This window comes from Mycteria americana, chromosome 6 (genome assembly GCF_035582795.1).
Source record: "Mycteria americana isolate JAX WOST 10 ecotype Jacksonville Zoo and Gardens chromosome 6, USCA_MyAme_1.0, whole genome shotgun sequence".
Classification (NCBI taxonomy): Eukaryota; Metazoa; Chordata; class Aves; order Ciconiiformes; family Ciconiidae; genus Mycteria; species Mycteria americana.
This window is the reverse complement of record NC_134370.1, coordinates 50,229,606-50,257,073: the sequence shown is the minus strand read 5'-3', so window position 1 is coordinate 50,257,073 and position 27,468 is coordinate 50,229,606. Positions and strand designations below refer to the sequence as shown.

The window sequence follows — 27,468 nt, the reverse complement described above, 5'->3', positions numbered from 1 at the left end:
GATGCGGCAAAGATATTGCACAGCTCTGCACAGAAGGAAACCAAAATCTTGACACTTCTCTATGAAGTTTCTTTCCTCCAGACTCAACACATTCATGAGCCTCAACCTTAACACTCACAGTAGATGTCTGAAAAAGCACAGCAGTTTTACAGAGAATGGTGGTTAAAACTGCATTGTGTTAACTTGTTAAGTGTAATGCTTCCTTTTTCAGCTAATCTGCAAATAGTGTGTATAAATAGTAGTAATCTACAAATAACATATATAAACAACCAGGTTTTTTTCCATAAAACTTCATTTGCTTGCTGTTAAAGGAAGAAAAATCCCTTCTTTGTCTGATACTGGTCTATAGACAGGGTCTTCAGTAAACTGAGAAATTACTTGTCTGGAGCTCTGTCTTTATGTAGCTTTTGTTTAATCAGATGAAAGGAGTTGCCTTTTATTTGCATATTTAATTACAAAGTTTATTCTTCATACCGGTCCGTTAAGAAAAACTAGTGGAATTTCAGTAATCTGCATAATTAAGTGGAATATGAAAATGAATAGCCTAAAAGAATAGTCTACAGATTATAGTGTGAAGCTAAGCATGTTATATGATGCTGCTGAACAGAAGACAAAGGAGTATGTGGAAGCTTTAGCATCGAGTAACTATTACTGATATTTAATCCTTATTAAGAAATAATTTGATCCTACAATTAAGACCTTGTAGAATATATAATATCACTGTTGACTTCAGGCAAATAGGGATGACATTTCAGGTATTAGACAATGGTCGTAGCTGCTTCACATTCCTCTGGAAATATTTCTCTAACACTTCTGTTCAAAAAGGATCTGTTTGTAGATGTCCATACTGTCTGAAAGGAAACTGAAGAAACAAATCTCTTCATATTTTTAGATGGAGTAGGAAAAACAGACCCATAAATGAATCATTCAGTGCTTCATATAGAGAGGCTGAACTTAATTTTATTCTAGGTGGGGGCTTTTTTTGTGTTTGGTGGTGGGGGTTGTTTTTTTTGGTTGTTGTTGTGTGGTTTGGGTTGGTTTTTTGTTGTTTTTTTTTTATTTGTTTTGTTTTCATTTTGTGGTGGTCGTTCCGTTCCCCCCCGGGGCATGCTTATGAGCCACATGCATTAGCCTGTATTTCAGTGGGAGTGACTGAAGTCCAAGCAGCAGCAGAGAACTGCACGGGTCTCATGAAATAATCTACCTTTCGGAAACTGACTGCCTGTGAAAGCCAAAGTTTCACAGGGTTGGGGCGGGGGTGATGGCTACCTTACCTCATTTGGAGTCCTCATTCCTTTTCCATATTTTAAATCTTGTAATGCTAATTTTTATATCTCCGTTTTCTAAAAATATTGAATGTAAAATGGTATTTCCGGCAGAATATATAAGCAGGGTACTCATGTGACATCTAAGGTTTAGTATCAAAATCTTTCCTGCTAGTTTTGGCATTGGAGAGAGTAATCTAGGTAGTTTTTGTGACCATGTTATTCTAAATAAGCACTTTAGTTTTGTAAGAGGAAAAAGTTCTGTCCTTGCTTTAAAGCTCAGAGAATTGAGGCAAAAGCTAATGCCAAGGTTACAGAACTGTCAGCGTTGGGGATGTGTGCAGAATACATCCAGTGCAGCAGTTGTTGATATAAGTAGACATCAGTTATTTGATAACTGGTGTGTTCGTTAGTTTGTCAATAACTGGTGATTTTTAGAGCCAGTCTATTTTATATGCATGTCACTTAAAGGTGTGTCTCTTTTTTTTTTCTTTTTTTTTTTCTTTCTTTAGCAGTGTATCTCAGGCTGAAATATATCAGGTTCAGAAAGCGTATTTTCTATCACTTTTGAGATGCTGAGTAATACAGAACTGAGCTCTAAAAGAACAAAAATTTCTGCCCTGGTTGCATGAACCACAAGAACTATGATGAATCACAACAAAATATTTTGTATTTTAAGGTTTACTTACCTTAGTTTTCCTCTGTGTAGGTGTTGATTTTTCCACTCTATTGCAAATAATAGTGTTGCTTTTGTTCTGCATTTTCTAAATATATTGGTTGGTCTTACCTCATCCAGAAGCTGGTGTTCTATAGTGGATACTTCCCAACTCCTGTACCTTTTTTCATAACCAAATAAAAATATACTTCTGAGAAAACAGCAAAACCTTATGTGCAGAAGCTTGTTCTTAGGATTAGTCTTGCTCTTCCTTCCAGTGCTTAAGAGCAGAAGGTAAAAGGAAATATTTCCCTATTAGAAATGTACTGTGGATCCATCTTGGAAATCAAAATGCCAAAGATATTAAACTTTACAGGAAAATGTCTGTTGCACGTTGATTAAAAGTTTGTATCACCTATACCATGTAGTAGTATATATTAATGTGCTGCTTTAGAGGGAGTGTCTTGTTTCTTTTGAATAGTCTTTGCTCACTAGAATATGTAACTTCTCAAAGACCTAATCCCCATACAGAAATTAATATATTCTTAATAACTTCTAGTTAGTGTAACTTTGTAATGGAAATAAAGCTGTTTGATGTAAATATTACTTTTCACTTATTTGGAGTCTGTTTTTGTTTGTTTCAGGGTGCAGTCTCTGGGTCAGTTCAGGCTTCAGATCGACTTATGAAAGAACTCAGGGATATATATAGATCACAGAGTTATAAAACAGGTAACGTGCTTCAGATTTCCCTTCTTAAAATACACTTTAAAAGAATTCTCTTGGCAAATACTTCCTGCTAATCCTTCTGTGTTTTGTTGTCATGTGTATGTAGATATGTATATGTGTATATATGTGTGCACGTGTATGTATCTATGCATTTTTATATATATTGTATATAATTTCATTATATAAAATAATGTATTTGTGGAGAAAAAGGAAGTCAGGATACATATCCTCTAAAATATTCTTCCTTTTTGTTATGCAAAGCTTCATATGAGAATTAACAGGATTAGTGTAACTATGAGAATGTAGTCATCCACCCCAAGAGCAAAGAACAACTCAAGATTACTCCTGTGGGACTTCTTGAGTTTTCAGAACTACCTGAAATTCAGCTCTCCAGGTGTGTAGGGCAAAAGCTGTGACCACTACTAGCGGGTAGTACTGCTTACAAGAATATGCTTGCTGTAAAGGTATTTGTGTTCAACAGCAGAAGGTTTTGTTATTATACAGGATTTAACCTTAATTACACTGCTGTTACTTTTATTATTTTGTGATAGTGTTAATCTGATCCTGAGCTCTGTGTATTCCTTGGAATAAGGATACAAATGGCAATAGAAAACAAGCTTGTCTTTTAAATTTGTTTGAATAACAAACACTGATTAGCTTTAGGTAGGTAGGTGGTTAGCTGTTCTATTTGCTCCATATAAGGGCTGTATCTAAACTAGCTCAGCAAAGGAATCGGTATATTGAATTGTCTGAGTGTTACCATACAATAAGTTGAAATTATGTGGATTTTAGGCAAGTTGTATTCCTGTAGGTCAGCTGAGTAGACAACTTCATCACTGCAGCCAGGTATGAGAACCTGGTGCAGGCCAGGATGGGAACAGGAGGAATGCCTGATTAGAAAGTCGGTCTAAACTTTAATCATCTGTCTTTTACTTTTCTGAACTTCTCCCCTAGTTTATTTCTAGTTGTCTTAAATCTCACTTAGTGGCTATGGCATTTTAATTTGTGTGTAAAAGGACAGAGTTGAAGAGACAATAGGCTCCCATTTTGATTTGCCATATTTACCTCTTAGGTAAATAGTTTTATGTGCTGAAGTACTGTGGACAGTGGTAAAATGTCTGAAGTATAAATTTGATTAGGTGTTGTTCTAATGTAGCCTACTTCTTTTAGGCTTTATTGCAACTGAGTGCTTGCCGGTATGCTCTATCACCATCTATCTGGTAAAGAATGGATTAGTGACTGTAAGGAATAGCCTAGAAATAGATCTGTACTAAGTCATGAGGGATGCTTTACTGCCTGTGTATGATCTTCAGGGTTTGTTTTTGTGGTTAGAACAAAGATTGAGTATAACAAATCTACTTCACTATAAAGACTGTGTGGTGCTTAATCACATAGTGGTACTGCTGGAGGCACAACCAGGAGCCCCTACAACAGGTATAGTTTGAGGTGAGGAGTTGGGTTGCTTAATAATGCCATTTCTTGGCTTTAGATTAACAACAAGTCTTAACTAGTTGCAAAAGACTGAACTCCTGATGTAGGAAAGCATACTGTAAATGATGAGGAAAAGTAAATCTTGCTAAACTGTAAAGAAAGTTGAGATAATAAAGGGTGACTATAGTAACTTTGTATTAGCTTATGACTCAGGAATATGTAAAAAGACTGCAACTGGATGCCTCGTGTCGATCTCCGAAACGTGTTAATGAAGTACAGTGTCAAATGGAGGTTGACACTACAAAACTGATGGCAATCCTGCTTTGAAACACTGTCCTACTGATATAGTTATTAAATTTTGCCAGTAAATTATGCTGTTTGTTATAAAACTTACCTAGATTCTTTCCTTATGGCTTCATTTAGCCTTAGGACTTGAGTGAATTTAAGTATCGGTGGTTCTCCTTTCACAAACTCCTGCTTTTATAGCCTAGTTCTTTCTTTTGTTGTTAGATAACTCGTCATGTAAGCAGCGGCATGGTAGATAATTTACTTTTTTTTTTTTAATGTGATCTTTGTTCTTGCTTCATGGTCCATTTTTCCCTAAATTTAATTTCTTACTATTAATACATGAAGGGAACCACTGTGAAACTTAAATGTTCTGGTAACTCTTGCAAGGTAATTTAACACTGTTTTCATTTTTTCTAATATAAGCCAGAAAATCTAAGGCTGCTTTTTAGTTGCATAAGAATCACTTTATTTAGTGTATGTGAGGCTACATGTTTTCAGGATTGACAGTAGGATAACACTGGGACTTCTGAAGTGAGTAATACTTGTAGTAATAGTCCTTTAAATTTTTTCTTTTATGTTAAACTGTTTTATAAAAAAGTAGCATTAAAAAAACACTGTCAGGACTTCAACTATGGGTGTATCTTCAATGTAGTATCCATTTTAGAACTGAAGTTCCTTTAGTGATTGGAATACTACTGTTGGAGTTCAAGCAAAAGATGACTACAAGCTTGCTGTCAACAGGAAAGTTGCTTATCTACCTGGACAATCTAGGTGAAGAACTACCATTAAAAACAAACAGAAAACCATTTTCTTATGAGGTAACAGAAGCAAAAAATACTCCAGCAAATTAAGATATTCTGCTATAAATTAGACAGTTTCATTAACCTGTTTTGATAATAGGAGTCACAAGTCCTCCAAACTAAGATGATCTCATTTCCAAATACGAAGTTGGAGATTTGGTTAGTTCGTATGGAAGAATTCACAAAGGTCTTAACATAATTTGGTGGGGGTGGTGAGGGAGGGGGAGGAACAAAGAATTTGGGGATATTAAATGAAATCTTTTCTGTTCATTTAGCAGCTGTGTTGTTCATATATAGTGACTTCAACTCACTGCTTTTATCCAAAGGCTATATGGGATTTACTTCTAGTTGTAGTAAAGTTGCTATAAGAAAGACATCGCTTCTATTTTGGAAGGGGTTGTTTTTCTTCCTACCTTTTCATCCCTTAATTTTTTGCTTGCTTCATGGTTCTGTGTGCTTGCTTTTCCTTCATCACCTCTATGGATGGCCTCTTAGAGGAATATAACAAAAAACCTCCTGTGTTTAAGTGAGGAGAACCTACCTTCATTCCCTTCCCTACCTTAAGGACCTCTTGGAAACTGGTACTAATTCTTCTTCACGGTAACTTTTTTCCTCTTACTGCCTAAATTAAGAAAAAAGCATATGAGCTTGTCCAAAATAACAGCTCTTGACTATTAAAAAAAAAAAACCCAAACCAGCCCCCCCTCAACTTTGGATAGTGTTGTTAAGAAGCTTCTATATCAAGACAGCGAGCAGCCCTGATGCTGCTGCTGTTCATGAGGGCATACAGATACTGTTCAGCTCAAAATCTGGGTGCTTGAAAAGTTGATTAAGTAGCTTCCTGTTCTATTAAGGTGCGTTCTTGTCAGTCCTGAACTGTGCACATCTCTCTGAAGACCCCTTTTACAGCTTCTGGTTTAGATGCAGTACAGCTCTTAAGACCAGCAAAAGTTATTCCTGTGGGGAAGCTAGCAAGACATGTGGACCTTGGTAATCCATGGAGCTGAAGGACTGGTATGTGAATTCTGGATAAGAGCAGGACTTTTAGAGTGGTGGAAGGAACACAGGAACAGGGCTAGAGGCTTAGTGAATAAAGAAGCTGATGGAAGTTCTCTTGTGATCTATTATTTAAGATATTGTCAGAATCCTCACTGGAACTTGTTCTGTTGTCTGTAACGAGTATTTTATACTCGTGCTAGGTGCCAAAGCTGCAATACTGAGAGGCTGCTTCTTCCAGTCTTTGCTCCCTTTTGGATTTAGGTGGAAGAAAATATTCTGGATACAACAGTGGAATAGATTAATCATTAATGAGAGTTGACAATGAGCAGAGTTCTGAATGTCAACTCTTTTGTTGTTACATCAGAGCAGTACAAATTGAAATTCTTCGTGTCTTCTGCTTATAATAAGGGCAATTCAGAAAATAGCATCCTTGGATCTGGGAAATTGGAGAAAGGCCTTAATAGCTCCTTCTGTTCATCCTAGAACAGAAAAGTGTGGCGGTTCTGAACTAGCTGCTGATTAAAAGGGACATTGAGAGCACAGTGAGTAAGTTTTCAGGCCTATTTTGTTGTCCTAGACTTAGAAAAATTTGAAATCATGATCTTGGCTGCAGTACCCACTTGTTTCTGCAACTGTGGTAAGGAGAAACAAGCATAGTTTCTTCACCTTGTTCACTGAGTTTTGGAATGTCAGAAATAAAGGTGTCTGGATGGCTTGAAATGTCATCTGTACTCCAAGTACTAATGCTTGAAAGTTTCAACTGCAAGATAATGTATTCTAAAATAATAAAACTCAGAAATTAACCCTGCAGTTCCTCGGAGAGAATATGGTGACTGCAGTCTATTGGTTGTACAGCCTTCAGAAATCCTAGGCAGATTCCTGATTTGCATGTCTTCCAAATAATTAGGTCAGCAGCAGATATGCTGTTAAATATTAGCCCAGGTAGTAAGTTTAATCATAGTTGTTTAGTGTATATGCATGAATAGTGGTGGAAGAGATTAGACTTTTGAACATCACTGATACCATGTTCTAAATCTTGTCTGATGGTTAAAGATTTATTGCTTTTTCCTGGGCTGCTTGTAAACTTCTGAAGAGAGGAAGCTTGAATATACAAGAAAATGGCAGATAACCTTTCATCCTTCCCTTTGAGTGAAATGTATAACTATTGTTTAACATGCTTAAAACAAATGGACCACTGAAAATTACTAGCTGGCTTCCAGAGACAGCTATTTTTTGATGTATCTTGCTGACTTCTTTGGTCAGCTGTTGGGAATGTGCTTCATCCAATGCAGTATCTTCTTTTTTGGGGGTTTCTACTCCATACACTGTCCTGTCCTGGTCTGCCAATACTGATGAGAACCTGTGAAATACAATGCTGCAGAGTCAGACTGTGTGTTAAGTGTTTAAAAGCGTGTTGGTCATGTACTCGGTATAAAATATACTGAGTACTAAGCAAGCTGGAGTTGCAGCTGTAGAAAGTTTGAAGGGGAACTGGGAGGGGGGAAATGGTTGAGTGTCAAAGACATTTTGATTCATGTAGAATTTTTTTTTTAATACAAGTGAAAGAACTCTTTTTCCTTGTAGTTGTTCAGAAGTGCTTCTGCTGTTGGAGGAAGGATGTCCCTCAGTATCAGTATCTCAGTATCTTATCTATTGCTTACATCTACTGACAGTATTTGTACTTAAAAGCAAAGAATGTTTTTGCTATGTTTTACCTTGTTAAACTTTTAGTGCATAATTAATTCTATCTAATATTTCTACAGGGATATATTCAGTGGAACTGGTAAATGACAGCTTGTATGAATGGCACGTTAAGCTTCTAAAGTAAGTTATTAAAGTTTTTTCATGTTCTGAAGAATCTGTTTTATTATTGCTGCAGAGATTCTTACTTCTGACAAATGAGAATCTCTAACCAAAGCATATAAAATAGTGTGTGGTGGCTACAATTCTGGTATACAGAAATGCATACAGAGATTGAACTGTAGTAATTGAGCTGGCAAAAAAGCAAACCCTCTTTGCACAGCCAACACAGTTATTACCATAACTTTCATTACTGTTCAATTCTCTTTCCAAAACTACTCCAAAATATGAAACCTTAAATGATGATTTTTTTTATCTAGAGTTTTTGTCTGGATGGCTTTATGTTTGGTTTTGTTTGTTTTTAATTTCAAGAAAATGCAATTTCTAGTTTCAAGATGTAAGAAGGAAGAGAACTGTTTTGGTGTCATTAGTTCTTTATTTCTACAGTTGAGCAGACCCATAGGAGTGAAACTTTTAGGTATAACATAATTATGACTTACTTGTCTTCTCTTATTCACTGCTTTTCACTGTGTGTACTAGATGATAACTCATCTTGTTGTGTCCATAGTCCAATAACTTTAATTCTAGAGGTATTACATTGAAATTATTCCTGGTAACAGGATCATGTGCCATCATCCTACAAGATAACCTGTAGGAAGGAAAAGCCTATCCAAACTAGGCTGGGTGGCTGCAAAAGATGGCAAGACATGAAAGAACTTCCGTCAGTTCAGATGTGTCATGGTGAATAAGTGTAAGGACATAAGCTGTTTCAGCACAATAGTTGACCTGCCCATAGGAATTGTTGCCTTGTCCTAGTGGTAAGACTTGTATGACCATGTCACCAGCTGCTGAAATACAGTTTTGTTTCCTTCTTAAGTGTAATCATAGGCATGTGAACGTTTTGAAGCTGAAAATGGCAGGAATGATGTATGTCAGAAAAATCTGTGCCATATTACAGGAGGACTTGTCTATCGAGTGCTTCTATAACAAAGTGCTAAAACCACTGTGCAGTGACTTGAAACCTCTTTTCAAGTGCTGTGAACAGGTCTGATTTTCTGCCTTCAAGAAAGAGAAAATGGAGTGCATGCATGCAGCAAATGGCTTCCAGGATGACTAAGAGAAGATAAGAAGTATTGTGTTTGTTTATCCCAGCAAAAAGTGTCTTGAAAACAAACGAACTGTGTGCAGACTAGTTGAGGGGGTAAATGTCAGAGAGAAGAGCTCATTTGCCTAAGGAACAGTATTGCTACTAGAACAAGTAATTCTGAACTGGCCTAGTACAAGCTAGGCTGGAAATGATGGTTTTCTAAGCATTGGGAGATTTTCTTCTGAAACAGCTTCCTGTTGGTAGGGTGGGGACAAACTACCCAAGTAATTCTGAAATGAGATCTAGTAAGTTTGTGGTTTCACCTGTAGCAGGATTGGATTTAATAGCCCATCATTTTGTTTAATACCTGCATTTGGCTTGCTGCAGGCATTTTTTTGACTAGTCTCTTAAAAGCTGCTGGGGTGTCAGAGCCTGGGTGGGATTAACCCAGTAGTGTCTGAATTAATGTCTAGGCTGCTCACCACCAGCATTTTGCAACAAACAATTGTTGAAATTCTGCTGAGCAGAAGCTGCTGGCTTTAGTACTTCTGCTGATGCAGATTACTTTTAACAGCTGATAACAGAACTGTGATCACATATTTCATAAAAGATTCTCTAACTGTTGTCTGAAAACTAGATCGCTACAGTCTTCCTGTTAAAATCTTCTTTTTTCCCCTTCCTCTTGTGACATACATTTCCAGTGAACTGAAGAGAATTAAAATTGCTGTTTTCAAATAAACAGGTTATTTTGTGCTAACTATGTTCAAACAACACTTGATAGTGCTGGGAATGTAGTATGCTGCAGCAGGCTTTCATGCTGATCTCATGGCAAAGTGTTTACTTCGTAAAGAGAGCAAGAGTTTTCTACAGTTCACTTCACATTACAGTTTGTAAACTACAAATACATAAAGGAGCTCTTTAAGAGTAATTACTGTTTACAGGTAGTGAAAATATTAACTTCATCCAGGATCTCCCCCCTGCTTCTTTTATAGAGTTGATCCTGATAGCCCACTGCATAGTGATCTTCAGGTCTTAAAAGAAAAAGAAGGTGTAGAATACATTTTACTCAACTTCTCTTTTAAGGTATGTGTCCCTGGGAATAAATGCTGGGGTGAAGTTTGTTGCTTACTGTAGAAAGTGACTGAAATGACCCTCAACTGTTACTTGGGTAAAGATGGAGGTGTAGCATAAAAAAAAAAGTGCAACTTTGTGTGGCACTAAAGCTTCCCAAAGATTGCTTTTTAGCCAGTACTGTGGAAATGTGACTTTTACAGAACTGAAAAATGTTTCTGCTTTAAATCAGATTTGCCAAATAAGGCTATTGAAATACTTCCTGGTTAGGAAAACACTGTCACAGTATAGTTCTTAACCTGCTTTTTGTTATGCTTTTCAGGATAACTTCCCTTTTGATCCTCCCTTTGTGCGAGTGGTATCTCCTGTGCTCACAGGAGGGTAGGTTTGGGTTGCTTTACAGAAATTTTACTTTGTGGTGAAAATGTTACAACTTGAGATTGGTTGACTGGGTTTGCAGGGAACATTTTGAGACTACCATGTATGAAGACTTCAAGAAACTTCCCCTAAATGTATATTCATTAGCTGCTGTAAACCTTAAGTTTGGTGAAGAGCTTAAAGTGTGGTATGGAGACTTGCTTCTTAAGCTTCATGAACTAATAGGAGCCAAACAGCTGGGTGCATATCCCATCCAGATGCAATTCCTCTTCGAATTGCTTACTTTGTGTCTAGCTTTGAAAGACTCTGTGCCTGGCATAATGTTTAAGAATTGGCCTGTTGGTGCATGGTTAATATCACTGTTACTTTTCTTGTTGTTCAGAATAGTAGGGTGTTTTGAGTTAGTGCTTTGAAGGGGTCTTGATCCCTGTGTTGCCTTAAACTTGCTGTACAATCTTAACTAACTGTCTTTTGCTGGTAACACTGCCATAAAGTTTTTGTCTAAAATCTCCTCAAATGCTAATCCAAAGGTACTAATGCTCCAAAAGTCATCTAAAACATGTTTGAAGTGCTGTCTGTAGAGTGGAAACTTGTGTATATCCATGGAGAGGAGATTAAATTCACCTTCCGAGGCTTTTATGCAGCTCCTGCTGACAGGAAATTATACCTGTATGTTTGAAAATGCAGTCTGTGATAGCTGGTGCTGATTCTGATTTGATTTTAATTGCTGTGTGTCTTTTTTTGCATTCAAGAAGTGGTTAGTGCAGTGTTCATGAGGGTTGCTGCTACCAAAAAAAGTAAACGAGAGTGCCAGACACCAGCAAACTCATTTGGATTCTGGTTTTGTTGTTCTTGGACTTCTTTGTAGAATGAAAGAAAGAATGGCCCAGAAGGCTTGGATTTCAGTGATCATTTCCCTATGAATGTCATACAGATCTACATTGTTTGAACATCTTGATCGTAGGGGAGACTAAATTTTTGGAGCAGTAAATTCTACTCCCTCAGTCCAGGTTTTGTGATGACCAGGCGTGCTGACTGCTGAGTCCCAGTCAGCACAATGCATGATGAATTGTTATTGAAATTAGAAAGCAGTTTATAGGAAAAGAGCAAGTGAAGATCTGCTTTATCTCATTTGTCTACATCTTTGATTTATAGGTGCACCTACATTATTTTGAATTGTGTTAAATTTCTTTACAGAAGTGAATTTGGTTTGTTTGTTTGGTGTGTTGGTTTTGGGTTTTTTTGTTTGGTTTTTTATATAACTACACATCGATACTATGTATATATAGTGGAGCCATAAAAAGCAACCTTCCTTTTTTCATGGTCTGTGTACAGTTGTGTAAGCAGTTGTGAAGACTAGCTCGGTCACTGATTTCAACTAAGTGTAGTTAGCAAAGGAAATTTATTTTTGGGGGGTGGGGTGGGTGGTGTCTCACAATGCTAGTCGTCTTTGCATAAGTATAATATGGCTGACTAGTTACAATATATTACAGGTTAAAGGGCATTCCAGCTTTATGAGAATAAAAAAATTAACAAACTAGCCTGCAAGAGCTTAAAGTGCTGTGAAGAGTTTCATCTTTTTACTAACTGCTGATGTCAAATATATTTTCTCTCACATTTGTTTCTAGGTATGTCCTAGGAGGAGGTGCATTATGCATGGAACTTCTTACTAAACAGGTGAACACAGACTCTATTATCTGGATAATAACAAAGCATGCTTTAAAATAACAAATATAGGTGTTTCCCCTGAGCTGAAGAATCCCTTTGTGGAATAAATTACACACTCCAAAGGGAACGTGGTGGAATAAACCTCAGTTCCACAAGATCTGCCTTGCTGATCTTGTGTAAGATCTTCTTTTCTGCCTTGGATGGCTTACAAGAGGTCTGAGGAAGAGGCAAGAAGTGAGAGTGCATCAACTTTGAATTCTCAGAATTTCTGGGAAGAAGCCAGTATAAAGAGTGAGTTCTGAAGAGCAAGACACACTGTTTTCTTCTCCAGAAGCCTCTACTACTGCATGAAGTCGGCTCTGGAGAAGGGAGGAATACAGAAGATTCTAGGCATAGATGACACTTGTGTAGACAGAGTGATCGGTTTTCTCTTTAAAATAAGTAAATGAATGAAGTAAATTACTTGCAGGCTCTGGCAGAAACTTTTGTGAACCCGGGAAGGTAAAGCAGTGCCAGAAAGAAGCAGTAATTTTCATGGGAACAAAATGGTCATAGCTCACTCAATGGCTTCATTAGATAGCAGTCTTTTCTGCTTCTTGCAACAAGAAGTTGTAATTTCTGTTGTGACATTGCTAAAAATGCGTAAATGGTGTAATAATGGAGCTCTTGTTGTTTCTGTCTGTCTTGCTGTATTTTGGAAATATGTGATTCAGCCTTTTCATTTTTCCTAAAGGTTCTTAGTACTAATGCTGTATATCACTTTCCAGATTTCCTCTGGAAAATAAAGGTTGTTAACTGACAACAAGTAGTTAAACTGGAGTGCAGGGGAGAAAAAAAAAATCCCAAAGCACACATTTCAAAATAGATTTGCAAGGTGAGCACAAGAAGCAAGTACACATCACATAGAAATATTTCCTTCCTCCTCCAGGGCTGGAGCAGTGCCTATTCAATAGAATCAGTCATCATGCAGATCAATGCCACTTTAGTCAAAGGAAAAGCCAGAGTACAGTTTGGAGCCAATAAGGTAAATGCGCTGTGTATATCAATCACACAAATTACCATTAGGCTTCCATTTCTTTGCTGACTTGCATAGAAGGTGCTTAATGACAGAATTGTCATTGCAAATATATTTGCATTTTGATTTATCTTGATGTCTGGTGCATGTATGAGTATTTTATTGGCAGTCAACTATGAGTTTGTTATGAAATTATGAGTGTATGAGGAGGATAAAACATTGGGATGGGCAGGGTGTGTAAGTAGTTGGACTTGTACTATCCCCATATTGGCAAGGGGGGAAGGGAAGGAGGATTCAGAATTGGGAATCGGGAGGATTTGGAAATTCCAACTCTGAGAAGGGCTGTAGATGACAGCCTGACTGCCAGGATCGCACACGCTGATGTTAAGAAGTTCTCCTCCTTTTGCTGGACTAGACACCTGCAAAGTTTCATGAGAGGGTGAAAAATAATACCATGCAAATAATTCTGAGCGAGCCATTCAGCATTCATCGAAATCATAATTCAGTTCAAGAGTGCATGCTGGTAACAGACCATAACTTAAAAGACTTTGAAGTACTAAATGCTGTTTTCAAAGGATGTTTAAATATTTAAGTCAATGAAATTGTCACTTGGATGCCAGTTTTTAAGTACTGATTCAAGGATAGTGAAGTAGCTAAGATGTAACAGTTTATGATCACAGTTCTGTCTAACCTGGTAACTGGTCAGCTTGAGCAAAACAGAGTTGTGGTGGGGATTGCCTGAAGCCTGCCCTGCCACTTGCACACACAGGTTCTGAACCCTCCGATAGAGGGGCCTTTCCAGCAGCAGGGGTATACAAATTATTGTCATCATGATGGAGGAGAAATGAGAAAATATGGGTATTTGTCTTGAAAATCTTGCACTTCACAACATTCCTGGCTTTAATGTTGTGCATGATTTTTATTTGTAAGCCCACTGTAGAGTTTCTTTGTAAAACAGTTTTAAGTTCCACGTGTCTAGATGCAGGTCTCTTATGTTAGTGTTTTCTCCTTTCAGAATCAATATAACCTAGCAAGAGCACAGCAGTCCTATAAGTCACTAGTACAAATACATGAGAAAAATGGTATGTATATTCTTGCGACTTTGTTCTTGTCTGCACAGCAACCCGGGAATTGGTATTTGGCCACAGTAAAACTTGAAGTGCCAGAGTGTCTCATGTTGGCTTGAGAAGACCATAAATGGTGTTTCCTTTTTCTCATCTTGCACTAGGAAGGCTATAGTTAGACAAGTAACTTGACTAACAATCATCGCAACTTTTTCAGCTTGCATAAATATAGTGATGTTCCATGTGTTCCTACTGTCTTTTGAAAGGTACTTCAATTCCATTTTCAGCCCAGTTAATCTAGTAACTTTATTGTTACTGTTGCTTTTAGTGTGTCCTATTTGGTAGTGACGTACCTGCTGGAAGTTTGCTCTTCCCTGAAAGGCTTTGTTTCAAAGTGGCAAGACCTTAGTAGTAGTAATCATTAAGGAAGAGAGAAAGTGGAAGGAAAGACCAGAGACTAAAAAAATACAGTCCGAATGAAATGTGCTGGCTGGAAACCTGTGCCATAGAAATGGGAGACTTTTTTTTTTTTTTAACCCTATTTAAAGCTAGTTAATGGTCTCTCAGCTGCATAAAACAAGTATTCAAGTGCTTCAGGTATAATTGCATTCATTGTGCCAGAATGAGAAGACAGGAAATTACCTGAGGCTTTAAAAGGTTTAAGTGGCTTACATGTTATGTAAAAGCAGTCAGCAGAATTGGTACCCTGGTCTCGTGATGAGGGAGTTAGTCCCAGTTACCACTTCCATCATGTTCTTTGGTCCAGGTTGGACACAGTCTCCTCTGGGAATTCATGTTGCTGTGAACATGAGAGCGTATTTCGGTGTGACTGTAGTGAGCACCTCAGTTTCCCTACCTCTAAAATTGAACACAGTGCCTTCTCTGCTATTGGGAGGAAGATCAAAGATAACGACTTCAAAATTCTTTCCAATTTCATGATATTTTGATCTTGCCATTAACTGAGTCTTTTGCTTTTTTAGTTTGCTACAAAGGTCAGCATGGCTGGCTGTTTACTTCTAGCCATATGCTAGCCTTGACTACAGTGATTACTCCTGCATCAGGAGCTGTACACAAAGCATTCACAGCATTTATTGCTGCTGCTGAAGGTGTCTTTAACTTACAGCTGCTACCTGTTCTCTGGGACAACATAAATAGGCCCTGTACTCACTGTACAAAAATTTAGAGGATTTTTTACAATAGTGGCTGGGAGAGTTCACATTGGAGATCTGGAGGTGGCTAGAGAAAAACTATGCACACTTGATCAGGTGTGATTCAACTGCTAAATGTGCCGAATCCTATCAGGAGGCAAATTACTCAACTGACATTTCCGAGCCCATTCCTACAGCAAGATTGGCAGAAGTAGGATAAACTGTTCAAATGCTTGTGTGTGCCTAACTCTTCAGTATGGAAGATGGGATTTATATATAAGTATCCCAGTGTAGTCATGTTTGGATGTCTCTGCATTAAGTGGCTTGAAGACTTGGGGGTTTTACCTATATTCCATTTGGTTTTGTTACAGCAATGTTCCTCCTTCAACAGCTTCCTCTGTTGATGTCCAGCTTGTCCAACTCAGGATAGCTGCTGCCACAAAAAAACCCAAACTGGGAAGTATTTAATTTTCATGCTCAAATACTGGGTCTGATCCTGGAATATGCCACGTGCTGTATCTCCCACTGCAGACCACTAGCGTTCAGGGCACTGGGTCTCACTGGGCTGGCCTACTTTAAGAGGGAAGGAAGGAGCCAGATTAGGCTTCCAGCTCCCACAAATTCAGAGTAAGATGGTAAGATCATCTTGATGTAGCAGTGTCGGTACCTAACGCGTTTCTCTGTTCTCCATAGGCTGGTACACTCCTCCGAAAGAAGATGGCTAATGCTGAGGACTGTTGTATACCTGGACCAATGTCAACAAAACAAGCTCTTTTTTATGTTTTCCAACACACAGACTCAAGCTATGAGTGCCCCTATAACAGCCGTACTGAAGACTTTAGCTATTAGATAAGTTAGTGGATAATCTGTCAACTGACACGTAAAGTATAAGTTACAGCCTTACCATTCCGCTCTTCTTAGGTATCTGGACTGAGCAGTTTGGGCCTTTACCGTATTTCTTCATATGGATTAAGCATATTTGGGCCACGCCCTCCCCTCTCCCTTTTTTTTTATTTGAAAGCATAAGCTCCCTACAGCAGTCTATCAAGTTACTAAAGATCATTCAGTAGGAGTGAGTTGTTCACACACTTTTGTGTATTTCTTACCTTTTGCAAAATGCAGAGACTTGCGTTGTATCGTTTCATTTAAAGCCAAGAAGTTTAATACATTGTTTAATACTGTTTTAGGAGATGTCAGGTCTTGCAAATCACAGTAGTTTTTCTGGTCTGAAATGACGGCATTTGTAGTATTTCCAAATTAATGATATAGGAAGAACACGTGTATGTTAAGTCATTAAACATTTTTCATGGCTGTATGAGAATATGAACTGTTTCTTGGAAAAGATGCTCTCTGTTTAGATTATGTTAATTTTTTGTTTTGGTTTGGTTTTTTTGGTTTTGTTTTCTTTTTTGTTTGTTTTTTTGGGTTTGTTTTTGGTTTTTTTGGTTTTGTTTTTTTTTTTTTTTTAAGCAGAGCAAGGCTGTGCCAATAAAACCTTGTAACTAGTCACTTCCACTGGGGCATCAGAACTTGCTGGGCTGTTCCTGCTACTTGTTGGCTCAACCTCCTTAACAAGAAGAGCCACAGTATGAAGCTTGAAGTTATTTAAAATACTAAAAACCTTTTTAGGTGTTCCATTTTATTAACGGGTTGTTGCAATCATTTGTAAACTAATGAACTTATAAAGTGATTGGCACAAATCGCAATGAAAGTCCTTGAATGAGAAATTTTTATATAAAAGCTACAATAAAGTACAAAAACTCGTCATCTGATTCAGAGGTTTAAGAAATGTTGCCATAGTCATGACAGTGGTTTTGTTATTGAGAGACTAATGGGAACTGTTCTTTCTTTCTTAGGAGATGAATCTGGGTCTGTGTAATTACACCATATTTCATTGCCTTACCTAAATCGATTCTATTTTGGTTGTAGTACTTGTCGTTAGGCCTTTGCACCCCTCTGGGGCTGAGCTAAGGGTGTGTACCATGGATTAAGCACTTTTTAGAAGCGCAGAAGCATGTTTTTGTTATGGTTTTTTAGTTGACTATCAAATTTGTGCTCTTTTCTCTATCAGGCATCCACAGGTCCTTGTGCGTTTGCTTCTAGATCCAGTTTTTAGCTCGAAAGACACGATGGGGGCGGTTTGGCACTACTTCCAGTAGCGTGTTGTTTCAAATGTAGGGTGGGTGACTCCCCAGCCTTTCTGCTTGCGTGGTTGTACCCGTCTTTGTATAAACTCTGGCAGCCGAGCGCCGACGGGAGCAGCGGCCGGAGCGGGCGGCTCTCGGCGGCTGCAGCCTGCGAGCGCGGTGCTGCCTCCCGCCCCCCGGCCGCGGCGCGGGCCGCCCCCGCACCTTCGGCGCACGCTTCGGTCTGGGTTCCATCGCTCATTGCGGAGTTACTTGGCAATGTACAGAAATTTGTAAACTTGCATCAAGTTTATGAATAAAAACCGTTTTAAGAAGAGCGCTGTGTCCGTGCTGGCTGCCGGGGCGCGGGAGGCGGGGGGGACGCACCTGGCGGGGGTGCGGAGCGGGGCGGGTCCTCCCCGCCGCCAGGCGGCGGAAGCGGGGCTGCCCTCGCTTTCCCCGCCCTCGCTTTCCCCGCCCCCGCGTGACCGGAACTCCGCCCTGGGAGCGTCGGCGCGCGGGTGACACAGCGCGCCCTCGGCGCGGCGGGGAAGGGGAGGCCGCGGGGGGGGAGGCTCGGCGGTGGCGCCGGTGCCATGGAGGCTGCCGGTGCCGTGGAGGCCGCCGCCAAGGGCGCCTTCGTCCTCGGCAACCTGGCCGAGGTGGTGGAGCGCGTCCTCGGCTTCCTGCCCACCAAGGCGCTGCTGCGCGCCGCCTGGTAAGGGGCGGGGCCGCGGGGGTGGGCGCCGCCGTGGCGGTCGGCGCCGGTGCCGAGCTAGCGGCGGCGGGGCCGGGGGCCGGGGGCCGGGGCGGGGCGCGGCGCTCCTGCCGACGCGGTGTGTCCGTGGTGCGTTGCAGCGTGTGCCGGCTGTGGAGGGAGTGCGCCCGGCGGATCCTGCGGGCGCGGCAGCGCGTCGCCTGGGTGTCGGCGCTGGAACCGGGCCCCGCCGAGAGCCACGCGCTGGTGCGCGCGCTGGCCCGCGAGCTGGAGGTGGGTGCGCGCGGGGCCTCGCGCCCCGGCGGCGTGGGCGTGAGGGACAGCCCCTCGCGAGACGGGCGGGCGGGGCCGGCGCGCTTCAGGGGGGCTGGCGCCGGCGGAGCGGGAGCCGGTTTTCCTCGGCTGCGCCTCCCGCCCGGCCGGCCGGCCGCCCGCCCGTGGGACGGGGCCTCCTGGAAGCCGTTCGGTAGCGCAGCCCTGCTGCTTCTCCCGTCCTGTTACAGAAGGTGCACGTGCTGCCGCAAACCGTGCTCTATATCGCAGACGCAGAAACGTTCAGCGGGCACGAGGAGTGTCACGAGCAGAAGAAAGGTAGGCCTTGAACTAACTCGCTCCCGCCTCAAGAAGCGCTCGGGACGTAAGTACGGCGCGTAGAGGAAAGCCAGTTGAAGGGGAATTCTCCGAAATTGAATTTTGAGGGAAAGTAAATATTTTGCAGGAAACGTGACCGCATAGTTTCACATTTGTGGTATGAAACACAGCTTGTAGATGCGTGTTCAAGTTCCTTTCCCATTCTCCGGAGGATGTCAGTTCTGTTGGCATGCCAGCAGTCCTGTGCTCCTACCGATCAGTACAGACTTGTCACGTTGTTAACAGGGCATCCACTGATGGGCAGCATTGGTTAAATAGGGTGGGATTGACTGCAAGGTTTGTTCCAGTACCCTTCAGAACAACCAATTTTTACTTCTCTCTGCTTTTTTTCTTTTTTTAACAGCCAGGAAAAGAAACAGTAAAGAAACAGCAATTGCGCTTGAAAAATTGTTGCCAAAGCGATGTCAGGTTCTTGGACTGGTCACTCCAGGAATTGTAGGTAGGAGGAGAACATGTGACTTTGTGAGAGATCAACTTGAGGGTGTCCAGTGTATCGCACATCTCTTCTAGTTCCTGTTTATCATGGTTTCATACGTTTTTGAAAGCGTAGTCCTGCAGACTGACAGGAGAGTTCTCACAGCGATCACCATGTTGTCCCACCTTGTTCAGTGCGAGCCAAAATTTTAAGGAGTACACCGTGTTGCTGCTAAGTTATGTGGTGTTTAAGTTCTTACTTCATGTGATGCAGTTATAATTAAAACGGTTGATTTAATTGAGCAGGCAGCTTATTGCAGTTTTTCCTGGCACCTTAATGTAATTGAATATTTCTGGGATTTATCTATATTTTTCAGAGTCACATTGTGACTAATTGTACAGGACATCCTCAGTATGTACTTGTTTGTTATAGTCTAGCAGGAGGCATATGCAATAACTATGGAAGATTCACAGCTTCCCTTGGCAGTCTTTTTCTAGTGCTTCACTTTTTTATTATTAGAAAGTTTTTTCCTAGTTTCTCACCTTAAATTCTCTTCCCACAGCGTAAGGAGGGTATTTGATTGATTGTCACTAGCATAATTCAATAATACACTCCCAATATCTGTTTCAGTTTGCTTTACACTGTCATCACACGCTTGTATAACACCTTTCCCTGTTTCACTTGTGGTCCTTAAAAATCTAGTATGTTTGTGTACCTGTAGAAGTTGGCAGGAGGGCTTGAGACAGCTGCATTGCACAGTGCTTGTTTTCCAACTGATTTATATTTGGTGTGGCTGGGGGGAAGTGTCCAAATATATCCATGTCTCCTTGTCCGAAGTGACTTCAGCATGATCCATAGCCAGCAGGACTCCTACGTGCCTCATCTTACCAAAACATTAACAAAAAAGTCACTAGTTGTCAATTAGATATGTTATTACGGAAATGAACTGTCACATTTCACATTGTCTAAGCCGTTCTGCCTCTTTTAATCTGTGTTACAATGTAGACGGAAGTATTAGAATCACTGAACACAAGATGTCTGGTTTTGTATCTTTGTAGTTACCCCTATGGGTTCGAGCAGCAATCAGCCTCAAGAAATTGAAGAGGGCGAAGCTGGGTTTGCTTTGTTGTTTCCCAAAATTGATGGGGTGAAAATTCATACCTTCCATTTTTCAAAAGACTTGAAGAACAGGGTCTTTGATGAAAGTAAATTTGCTGAAGCAGGTATGTCCTTGTTCTTCCCTTTACGTGGGCTTTTGTGAAGTGTTGTATTGCTCTTTTAGGCACCAGCGTGGAAGCAACAGCTTCTGTGCTAACTCCGTTCATAGAGCATGCTGTGGCTCTAGGGCTGCAGCTGGTAATTACGCATCTCTGTTCTTCCCATTCTCTGGAGTATTAAGTTATCCTGAGTATTGATCTCAGATTACCTCAGTTAGGCTCCAGGTGGAGCTGTTCAGAGGGAGCTGTTAGGTTTTGAGCAACCTCTAATTGGTTAAAAATAATGATAAACGAGTTTGTGCCATTGGGAATGATTCCCATCACTACAGTCTAGAAATGTGTGGGGAGGAGCTGCTTCTCTTCTTCTCCAAAATAACTTTGCATTTAGATCCTAAGTCAGGTGTTGTAGCAAGGAAAGGTAGAACAGAAGACAGCATATTTCAATAAATACAGTTTACATTCCTCACGTTGTGTCCTCAGTAGGGCAGTAGTTCATTTATGAAGAGTAATATAACAAGGGTTTCTTGAGTCTTCTAGGAACCTGGGAGTTTCTGCCTTGGGATAAGCAACTGTCTGATGTATGTAATGTATTTAATTTTCAGGTAAAGCTATTTACTGCGTTGTGGTTCTTGTTGAATAACCTATACGCTCGGTTCTTACCTGTAAAAGGACGATTAGTGGAACTGAAGAGCTGTGCCTTCAGAGGCTGTGATAAAACTCAAATGCTCTGCTAAAGTTGAAAGCTGGAGGAAGCAGATGCAGTCGTCTTTTCCTTGTTAGGTTCTTTTCAGAAATTCTCACTTACGTGGGGAATGCAGCCCAGCTTCTGAATGCCTGGGCAACTTGTGTCTTCTTTTCCTAGTTGCAGCAATGGAAAGCCATTACTAGAGGTGTGATGTATTATTTGAGGAGAGATGAGGATGGTTGGACTTCAGGGGTCAGGATTTAAAAATAAGAGGATTGGTGTTTGTGGTTTTGTTTGTAGGTCTGAAGAATAACCCAGATCTCCGGGTGGTTCTTCTGTTTGGCTACAACTCCTGGAAGTCTGGAGCGACTCGATTTCTTCATCAAATAGTCAATCCTTTGAATGAGAAAAGTATTATCCTGGCTGGGGGACAAGTAGAGAGCTTTACATCACTGACCTCCGAGAAGTAGGTATCTTTTTCAAGGTAAATTGTAAAGAAGATTTAAAATGGGAGAAATGCTGCAGAAGCCGTAGCCTTTATGTCACATTAGAAATGCCCATTAACAGTAGTAAAATGATTATTTTTTTTTTTAAGATAATAAAGTCCAACTGCTACACTGTGATCTAGCCAGAAAAGCTGGAAGCTTCACATGACTGTGTTACAAATTGGATTCTGGAAACCCAGCTAGGAGAAACCCACTGCGAAGATTTCCAGCTTCAGATACCCTGTGTGTGTTTACTGCAGTCTGTTTGTGTTTACTCTCTGGCTTGCAGATAAATTATCACTCATTGTGACAGAGACCATTTATGTGAACATTTTGTTCCTATATCAACCTCATTTTGGTTCACATTACAGAGCAGTAGCTGAACACGCAAACAGGACTGTGGCCCTGGAGCACACCTAATATGCTGCCACTGCTGAAGGACATGCCACTCAGGACTGGGCTAGATCTCATCTAGCTTAAAGCCCTTCCCTCCGCCAGGATCCCTGCAGGGCAGGTTTGGGCTCCAGTTGCTCCAGTTGCTGTGCTGCACAGGGAGAGCCCTTTGTGCCATCTGACTCATGGGTGCTGGTGCATCCTCACTGGAGCGTCCTGTGCTGGGGTGTGCAGTGCAGACATTGCCTCGGGCTGCTCTCATGCCAGTGTAGATCTGGACTCCATAGTAGTACTAACATTTTTCTTGCATCTGATGTATGCCAGCTGCACCATTACTCCAGATAAGAGTGCTGACCATATATTAAATTATTGCTAATAAAGCCTAAGTAGGTAAGTACTAAAACCAATGTGTCCTGGCCAACCCAGGAGACTTAAAGCAACATGAATCTGAAGGCATTACTGACTGCTGCCTTGGTTTGATATGTAAATGCTGAGTATCTTTGCTTGTCTTAACTAAAAGTTTAGTTTGAATTACAGCTTAGTTGGAATTACAGGGCTGTGACATACACAAACTGCTGAATTTGGCATGTATTTGAAAGGTAGGCTTACGTATAATCCCTGGTAATGGACATGAAAGTTTTCCCTTGTGAAAGGTTGCTAAAAAAAAGGGGGGGGTTGCTAAAATTTGAAGGCTTTGGTTTGTTTTTTTAACTATGGGTGGCTTTCCTAATCCCTAGGATGTTGGTCTGCTTTGAAATCTACTTCTGCCACAGCAGAAGCTTATTCAGGTTGGAAGTGGTCTCTCTGGAATGTTCTCTAACTCGGTGTCTGTTGTCTTTCAGTAACAATGCCCAGCCCGGTGATGCGTGTGGTGTGGTTGGGCTGGCTTTCAGCGGTCCCCAGATCCAGAGTGCCACTGTTTTGTTAGATCAGGATGTAGCTGATGAGAGGACAGCAGAAGCCGCCATGCAGCGTCTCAAAGCAGCAAACATCCCCGAGCGTAACACCATTGGCTTCATGTTTGCGTGTGTTGGCAGAGGATATCGGCATTATAAAACCAAAAGGAATATGGAAGCAGATGCATTTAGGAAGTTTTTTCCAAACGTTCCCCTCTTTGGCTTTTTTGGACATGGGGAAATAGGATGTGATCGAATAGTTACTGGGAATTTCGTATTAAGAGAATGTAATGACATAAAGGATGACCTGCTTCATGGTTATACTACCGTTATGACTCTTATTCATCTTGGTTCAACTAAAGCAAACCAAGTGTAAATATGTTTTTAATGCTTCAGTGAGCTGTTTGTTTCATTCCAGAAAGCTGAGAAGTCTGGAAGAGTGGACATCTTGCAATCAAAGCCCCTTCCAAAACATAAACATCATTTTGGTAATATTATCGAATCTTGTAGTTGGAATAGAATTTAATATAATAGCTGCGAGAAAGCTTTGCATTTTGTGTAATCCTCTGTACACATCAGAATTGCAGGTAAATGATATTTGATGGAATTCTGCAATTGAAGAAAGCCTCTTCCAAAATGAGAATGGTTTGCGCAAATGGCAGTTGGAGTCCAAATATAAACATGTAGAAAGAAACAGTACTTTGATGTGCTCTATTTATGTGTGTCAAACAGTCTAGAAAAACTACTGATGCATACCGAAATGCTGATGCATAAAATCCACCATTTCCTGGATTTTATTTCAAAGGAGATGCACAACTTGCTCAGACTTGAGTCCTATTTACAGAACTGAATGGTTTTACTAGCTAAAATGAATTAAAATCTTTAGAGAAAAATAACAAAGTGCTCATTAAATAAAGATGAAAATATGTAAAAGTACCTTGCCTTCTATTCTTAGAGAAAAAGCTCTCATTTAAAGAGGTGTTGTCCAGTTATAAGCTAAACTTGTCTCACCATCTTGAACTGAATTTCAGTTGTCTTAAATATCTGGTTTAGAATAATATCTGATACTTCGTGTGTACCAGCAATTTCAGTCTTTGTATATTTAAGTTTACACAATCAAAATGCACTGGTTGCTTTTTTTTTGGATTCTCTTGTAGCATGATGCTCTCTATTATTAACCTTTAAACCCAGAGTGCTAAAAATTAAGACTACCTGGTGTCTTTAAGTTCCTTAAGAATTTTTTTGCTTTTGAATTTGAAATTGTGGGGCACGCAAGATCTGGCTGTGTTCTATTTATATAGAGCCTTTAAAGATGACTTGTGCTTTTGCATGTTTTTCCCATGCTTTTACATCAGTCACCTGTTTTGATTGTTGCAGCTGGAATGCAGTATTGCAACGTTCAAGTAAATAAATTCAGCACAGTCTCAGTATAGCTAATAAATTTGCTCCCTTTTAAATTCCTTCCTCCTTTTTATTTTCATTTAGTAATAGAATGACAAGAAAATAAGATTAATTTTGCACCATTTCACCACGCTTCTAAATGCCAAATCAGGCAGCTGGCCTGTTTTCAGTGTAGTAAAAAGAACATACTTAGCTGTATGTTGTACAACAAAAAAATGATATTTTGCTTTAAATGTACCAACCAAGACTGCAGTTGGCAGCTTTTCGCCCATGTCTAGTTAAAACTTCTCCTGAAATTGGCCTAACGAGCTACGGTATAAGCATATCTGTCCTGAGAGTTAACTGCTGGTTTGAGCGGGTGCTGAGCACAGACAGCACTTTCCCATGGCTGTGTTGATGATGGGGTTTTTTAGTTAGAAGACAGAGGATAAGCTGTGAACTCCCAGTGGCCTTCTAGGGACAGGAGATTAGTAAGTGTAGGTGTGACTTGGAAAATATTTAGTTACTGCATTTAGAAGGAAAGGTATTTGGAAATGGAGTATGCTTGAATTTTAAGAGAAGCCTCTCAGTGGGAGGTGGATACACGTTTTCTCTTTTCAGCATAAGGGGAATGTCATGTTTGGCCCTTCTGCAAAAGCTACATGTTTAACAGGAGGCAAAGAAAATGTTTCATTTCTGTAACAGAAAGGATTCCTGTAGCTGTTAGCATGAGTTAAGGCTAGTCAGCATCGCTGCTAGCATAAGCCCATGAACTTTAACTTTTCGCTGTAGTAGGAGTAGATGAAGTATGATCAACCACATGTCCTGAACTACAGTGCAAACATGTCCAGAAGTGTCCGAAGAGGCAGATGGTTAGCTCCAATGACGGCGCAGCAAAACAGGAAATGAGAGTGTGGTTTGAAGGGACTGATCATCAGCGAGTTCCTGTAGCAGTCCAGCCCTGTAGCTGCGGACACTTAAGAGGTAAACATAGTACAGAAAAGATGCTGGGGCAGGAACCCCAAGAGCCTGCACCAGAGTCCAGGACCATCTCTCCAACCTCAGGGAGTGGGGATGAGCCCAGGAGACCCCAGAACCATGCAGTGCATGGCTGCACCCGCTACACTGTCTCTCCCAGAGTGCATCATGTCTTCCAAGTGACAAGGAAGTGGTGTAATTGGTTAAAATTGCAACATCTGTGATTAAAGTGTTTTGCTATCCAAATTCATTTTGCCTCCACACTCTCATTTGCTCTTCAACCATGACAACTCCTGAGTGAAATAAAAATATATTTGTTTAAAAGGTGCACGTACCAAAAGGTAGTGCAATCATTTATACCTCTGTCACTCAGAAGATAACCATGAGGCTTTAAAGTGGACAAAGTTAAATGAATATTCAGCAGTTGAGGCAAATGTGAATAGCAGGACTGCTCTAAAGATAATTATCTGCAGTTAACAGTGCTGATGGTAATACGTTTCCAGCAAGAGAATATAGTCCCTAAGTGACCACAACTGGATTTTGGTTTTGTTAAGAAAAGAAGAAAACCTTCAAAGTCACAAGACCTGCAGGGAGGAGCAATGATTTTGCTGACAAAAGGTAAAAAGACATTCTTTTTCCCCATCTTTTGAATATGAATAATGTTTCATTGCACATTTTTTCTTACTGCATCTTTCAATTAAGTGAACTGTAGGTTTCAAAAGTACAAAAAATAATAGGCAAGTGGTGTGATGTATAACCTCGTACTTGCACAACCAAAACAGCAATTACCAAACATAAAACTATAACTATAATTTTTATTTTAAAATTACTAATCCAAAAATCCTCTCATTGTAGGATGTTTCTGTAACGTGCAGTTGTAAGAAAGCAAGAATAATTTGATAAAGAGGAGCAAAATTATGCTAAATTGTCACAACTGTGCTGACAGAAAGCAATTTCAGTTAAAAACTGCAGAAAACTGCAAAGATTGTGAACTTGGGTTTTGTTACTCTCTGTGTCAGATTTGTTTTGGCCCATGTTAATCTTGGAACAAGCCTTATTTTAACAGATGAATGAGTCAGACTGAATCATGCCCCCTTGGCAGGGAACAGTATACCAAGATACATAAATGATGCAGCCAAACTTTGACTTTCAGCGTGCAGCAGAGAAGGCTGATAAGAATGTTAAACCTCAGACTAAATTTTGAAAAAACAAGCAGTTACATATGATTTTTAATTAAGTTTTATTTAAAAGTCTACTGCAAAACTCACTCAGTGTCATTGTTCCCTCTTAGTTTATTTTTGTCTTTCTAAAAAATGGAGAACTTCTACTAGAAGTAATTCTGTAGTGGTGTTCATTAGCTTTTATATAAGACACTAACTTTGGTATCGACCTAAGTTTTCTGAACCCCTAGTGTCTGGTCAAATGAGAGAACAAGTTAAAAAATATTTGCAATTCAGATGCCTGCTTCTGTTTTACTCAATGGAACAATACAGGAAAATAAAGTTTGAGTTCTGGAAGTTTGCGTAGTTAGAAGTTACAAAAGATAGTAAACATGTAATTTTAAATGGTCTTTTATAATCTCTGAGCACTCTGCAAACATTAAGAAAATAATTATTTCCCCTGCTGTCTGATTATTTTTCATGATTATGTTGTGGGGAAGATTTTTTTTTTTTTTTACTCTATGAGTCTGAGGTGGATCTCTAAAATACATTCCATCTTAATACAGCAGTTGTATTTTGTGCACACAAAAGCAGGTAAGATAAACATTAGACTCTAATTATCAGATTTCTTACTTGAAATTTTTCCTGTTCCTAAGCCCATTTCTCAGCTAGACACAGGCTCCAGAAGAGGCTGCTGTTTCAGAGGGGCTCCAGATTAGTTTTGAGGGTGTTCTGTCTAGCAATGTGTCTCCTGAACTACAGGATCAAAGATACGCAGCAAGGTAAACGGAGCTCACTTCTGGTGGTGGTGGTGGTGTGCCTTGGTCCTGTACCACTGTTTTAGGTCAAACAAATATGAGTTCAAACATTGTAGGACCCTTGCGCTGATTATTTTATGCCTACCAGCACTTCATAACAATGTAGGATATTTTTCTAAACAGACAACATATAGCTACAGTGAAAAACTGG

The 27,468-nt window shown here is 40.1% G+C and overlaps 2 protein-coding genes across 5 annotated transcripts in view; both read left to right on the top strand.

Annotated features, from left to right (window-relative positions):
* The window catches only part of UBE2Q2 (ubiquitin conjugating enzyme E2 Q2), a 52,169-nt gene extending 35,451 nt beyond the window's left edge, over positions 1-16,718 (top strand). Inside the window, exons 6-13 of one of the 3 annotated variants that reach the window (XM_075505734.1) lie at positions 2,565-2,649; positions 7,928-7,988; positions 10,044-10,134; positions 10,445-10,503; positions 12,129-12,177; positions 13,097-13,192; positions 14,199-14,265; positions 16,089-16,718. In XM_075505734.1, the coding sequence (XP_075361849.1) occupies positions 2,565-2,649; positions 7,928-7,988; positions 10,044-10,134; positions 10,445-10,503; positions 12,129-12,177; positions 13,097-13,192; positions 14,199-14,265; positions 16,089-16,120 (540 nt within the window). In that variant the 3' untranslated portion in view covers positions 16,121-16,718. Of the gene's footprint in view, positions 1-2,564; positions 2,650-7,927; positions 7,989-10,043; positions 10,135-10,444; positions 10,504-12,128; positions 12,178-13,096; positions 13,193-14,198; positions 14,266-15,766; positions 16,069-16,088 lie in introns of those variants that run through there. The other 2 variants (XM_075505733.1, XM_075505735.1) reach the window with 2 other exon arrangements.
* Positions 16,719-18,030: 1,312 nt separating this feature from the next.
* FBXO22 (F-box protein 22) lies at positions 18,031-23,917 on the top strand. Of its 2 annotated transcripts, none has more exons than XM_075505723.1 (7): positions 18,031-18,239; positions 18,380-18,512; positions 18,710-18,830; positions 19,234-19,329; positions 20,364-20,528; positions 21,508-21,673; positions 22,928-23,917. In XM_075505723.1, the coding sequence occupies exons 1-7, from the start codon at positions 18,118-18,120 to the stop codon at positions 23,355-23,357; spliced, it is 1,233 nt and encodes a 410-aa protein (XP_075361838.1). In that variant the 5' UTR covers positions 18,031-18,117; the 3' UTR covers positions 23,358-23,917. The 2 variants fall into 2 exon arrangements, with proteins under 2 accessions (XP_075361838.1, XP_075361839.1); XM_075505724.1 differs by having other exon boundaries at positions 18,032-18,239; positions 18,743-18,830.
* Positions 23,918-27,468: the final 3,551 nt, after the last annotated feature.

Bases quoted from the DNA above. Each gene is read 5' to 3' on its own strand.
- FBXO22 (XM_075505723.1), top strand. From the start codon at position 18,118: ATGGAGGCTGCCGGTGCCGTGGAGGCCGCCGCCAAGGGCGCCTTCGTC. The intron at 20,529-21,507 runs GTATGTCCTTGT...TTTTGTTTGTAG, and splicing joins AAGTAAATTTGCTGAAGCAG to GTCTGAAGAATAACCCAGAT. The intron at 21,674-22,927 runs GTAGGTATCTTT...GTTGTCTTTCAG, and splicing joins ACATCACTGACCTCCGAGAA to TAACAATGCCCAGCCCGGTG.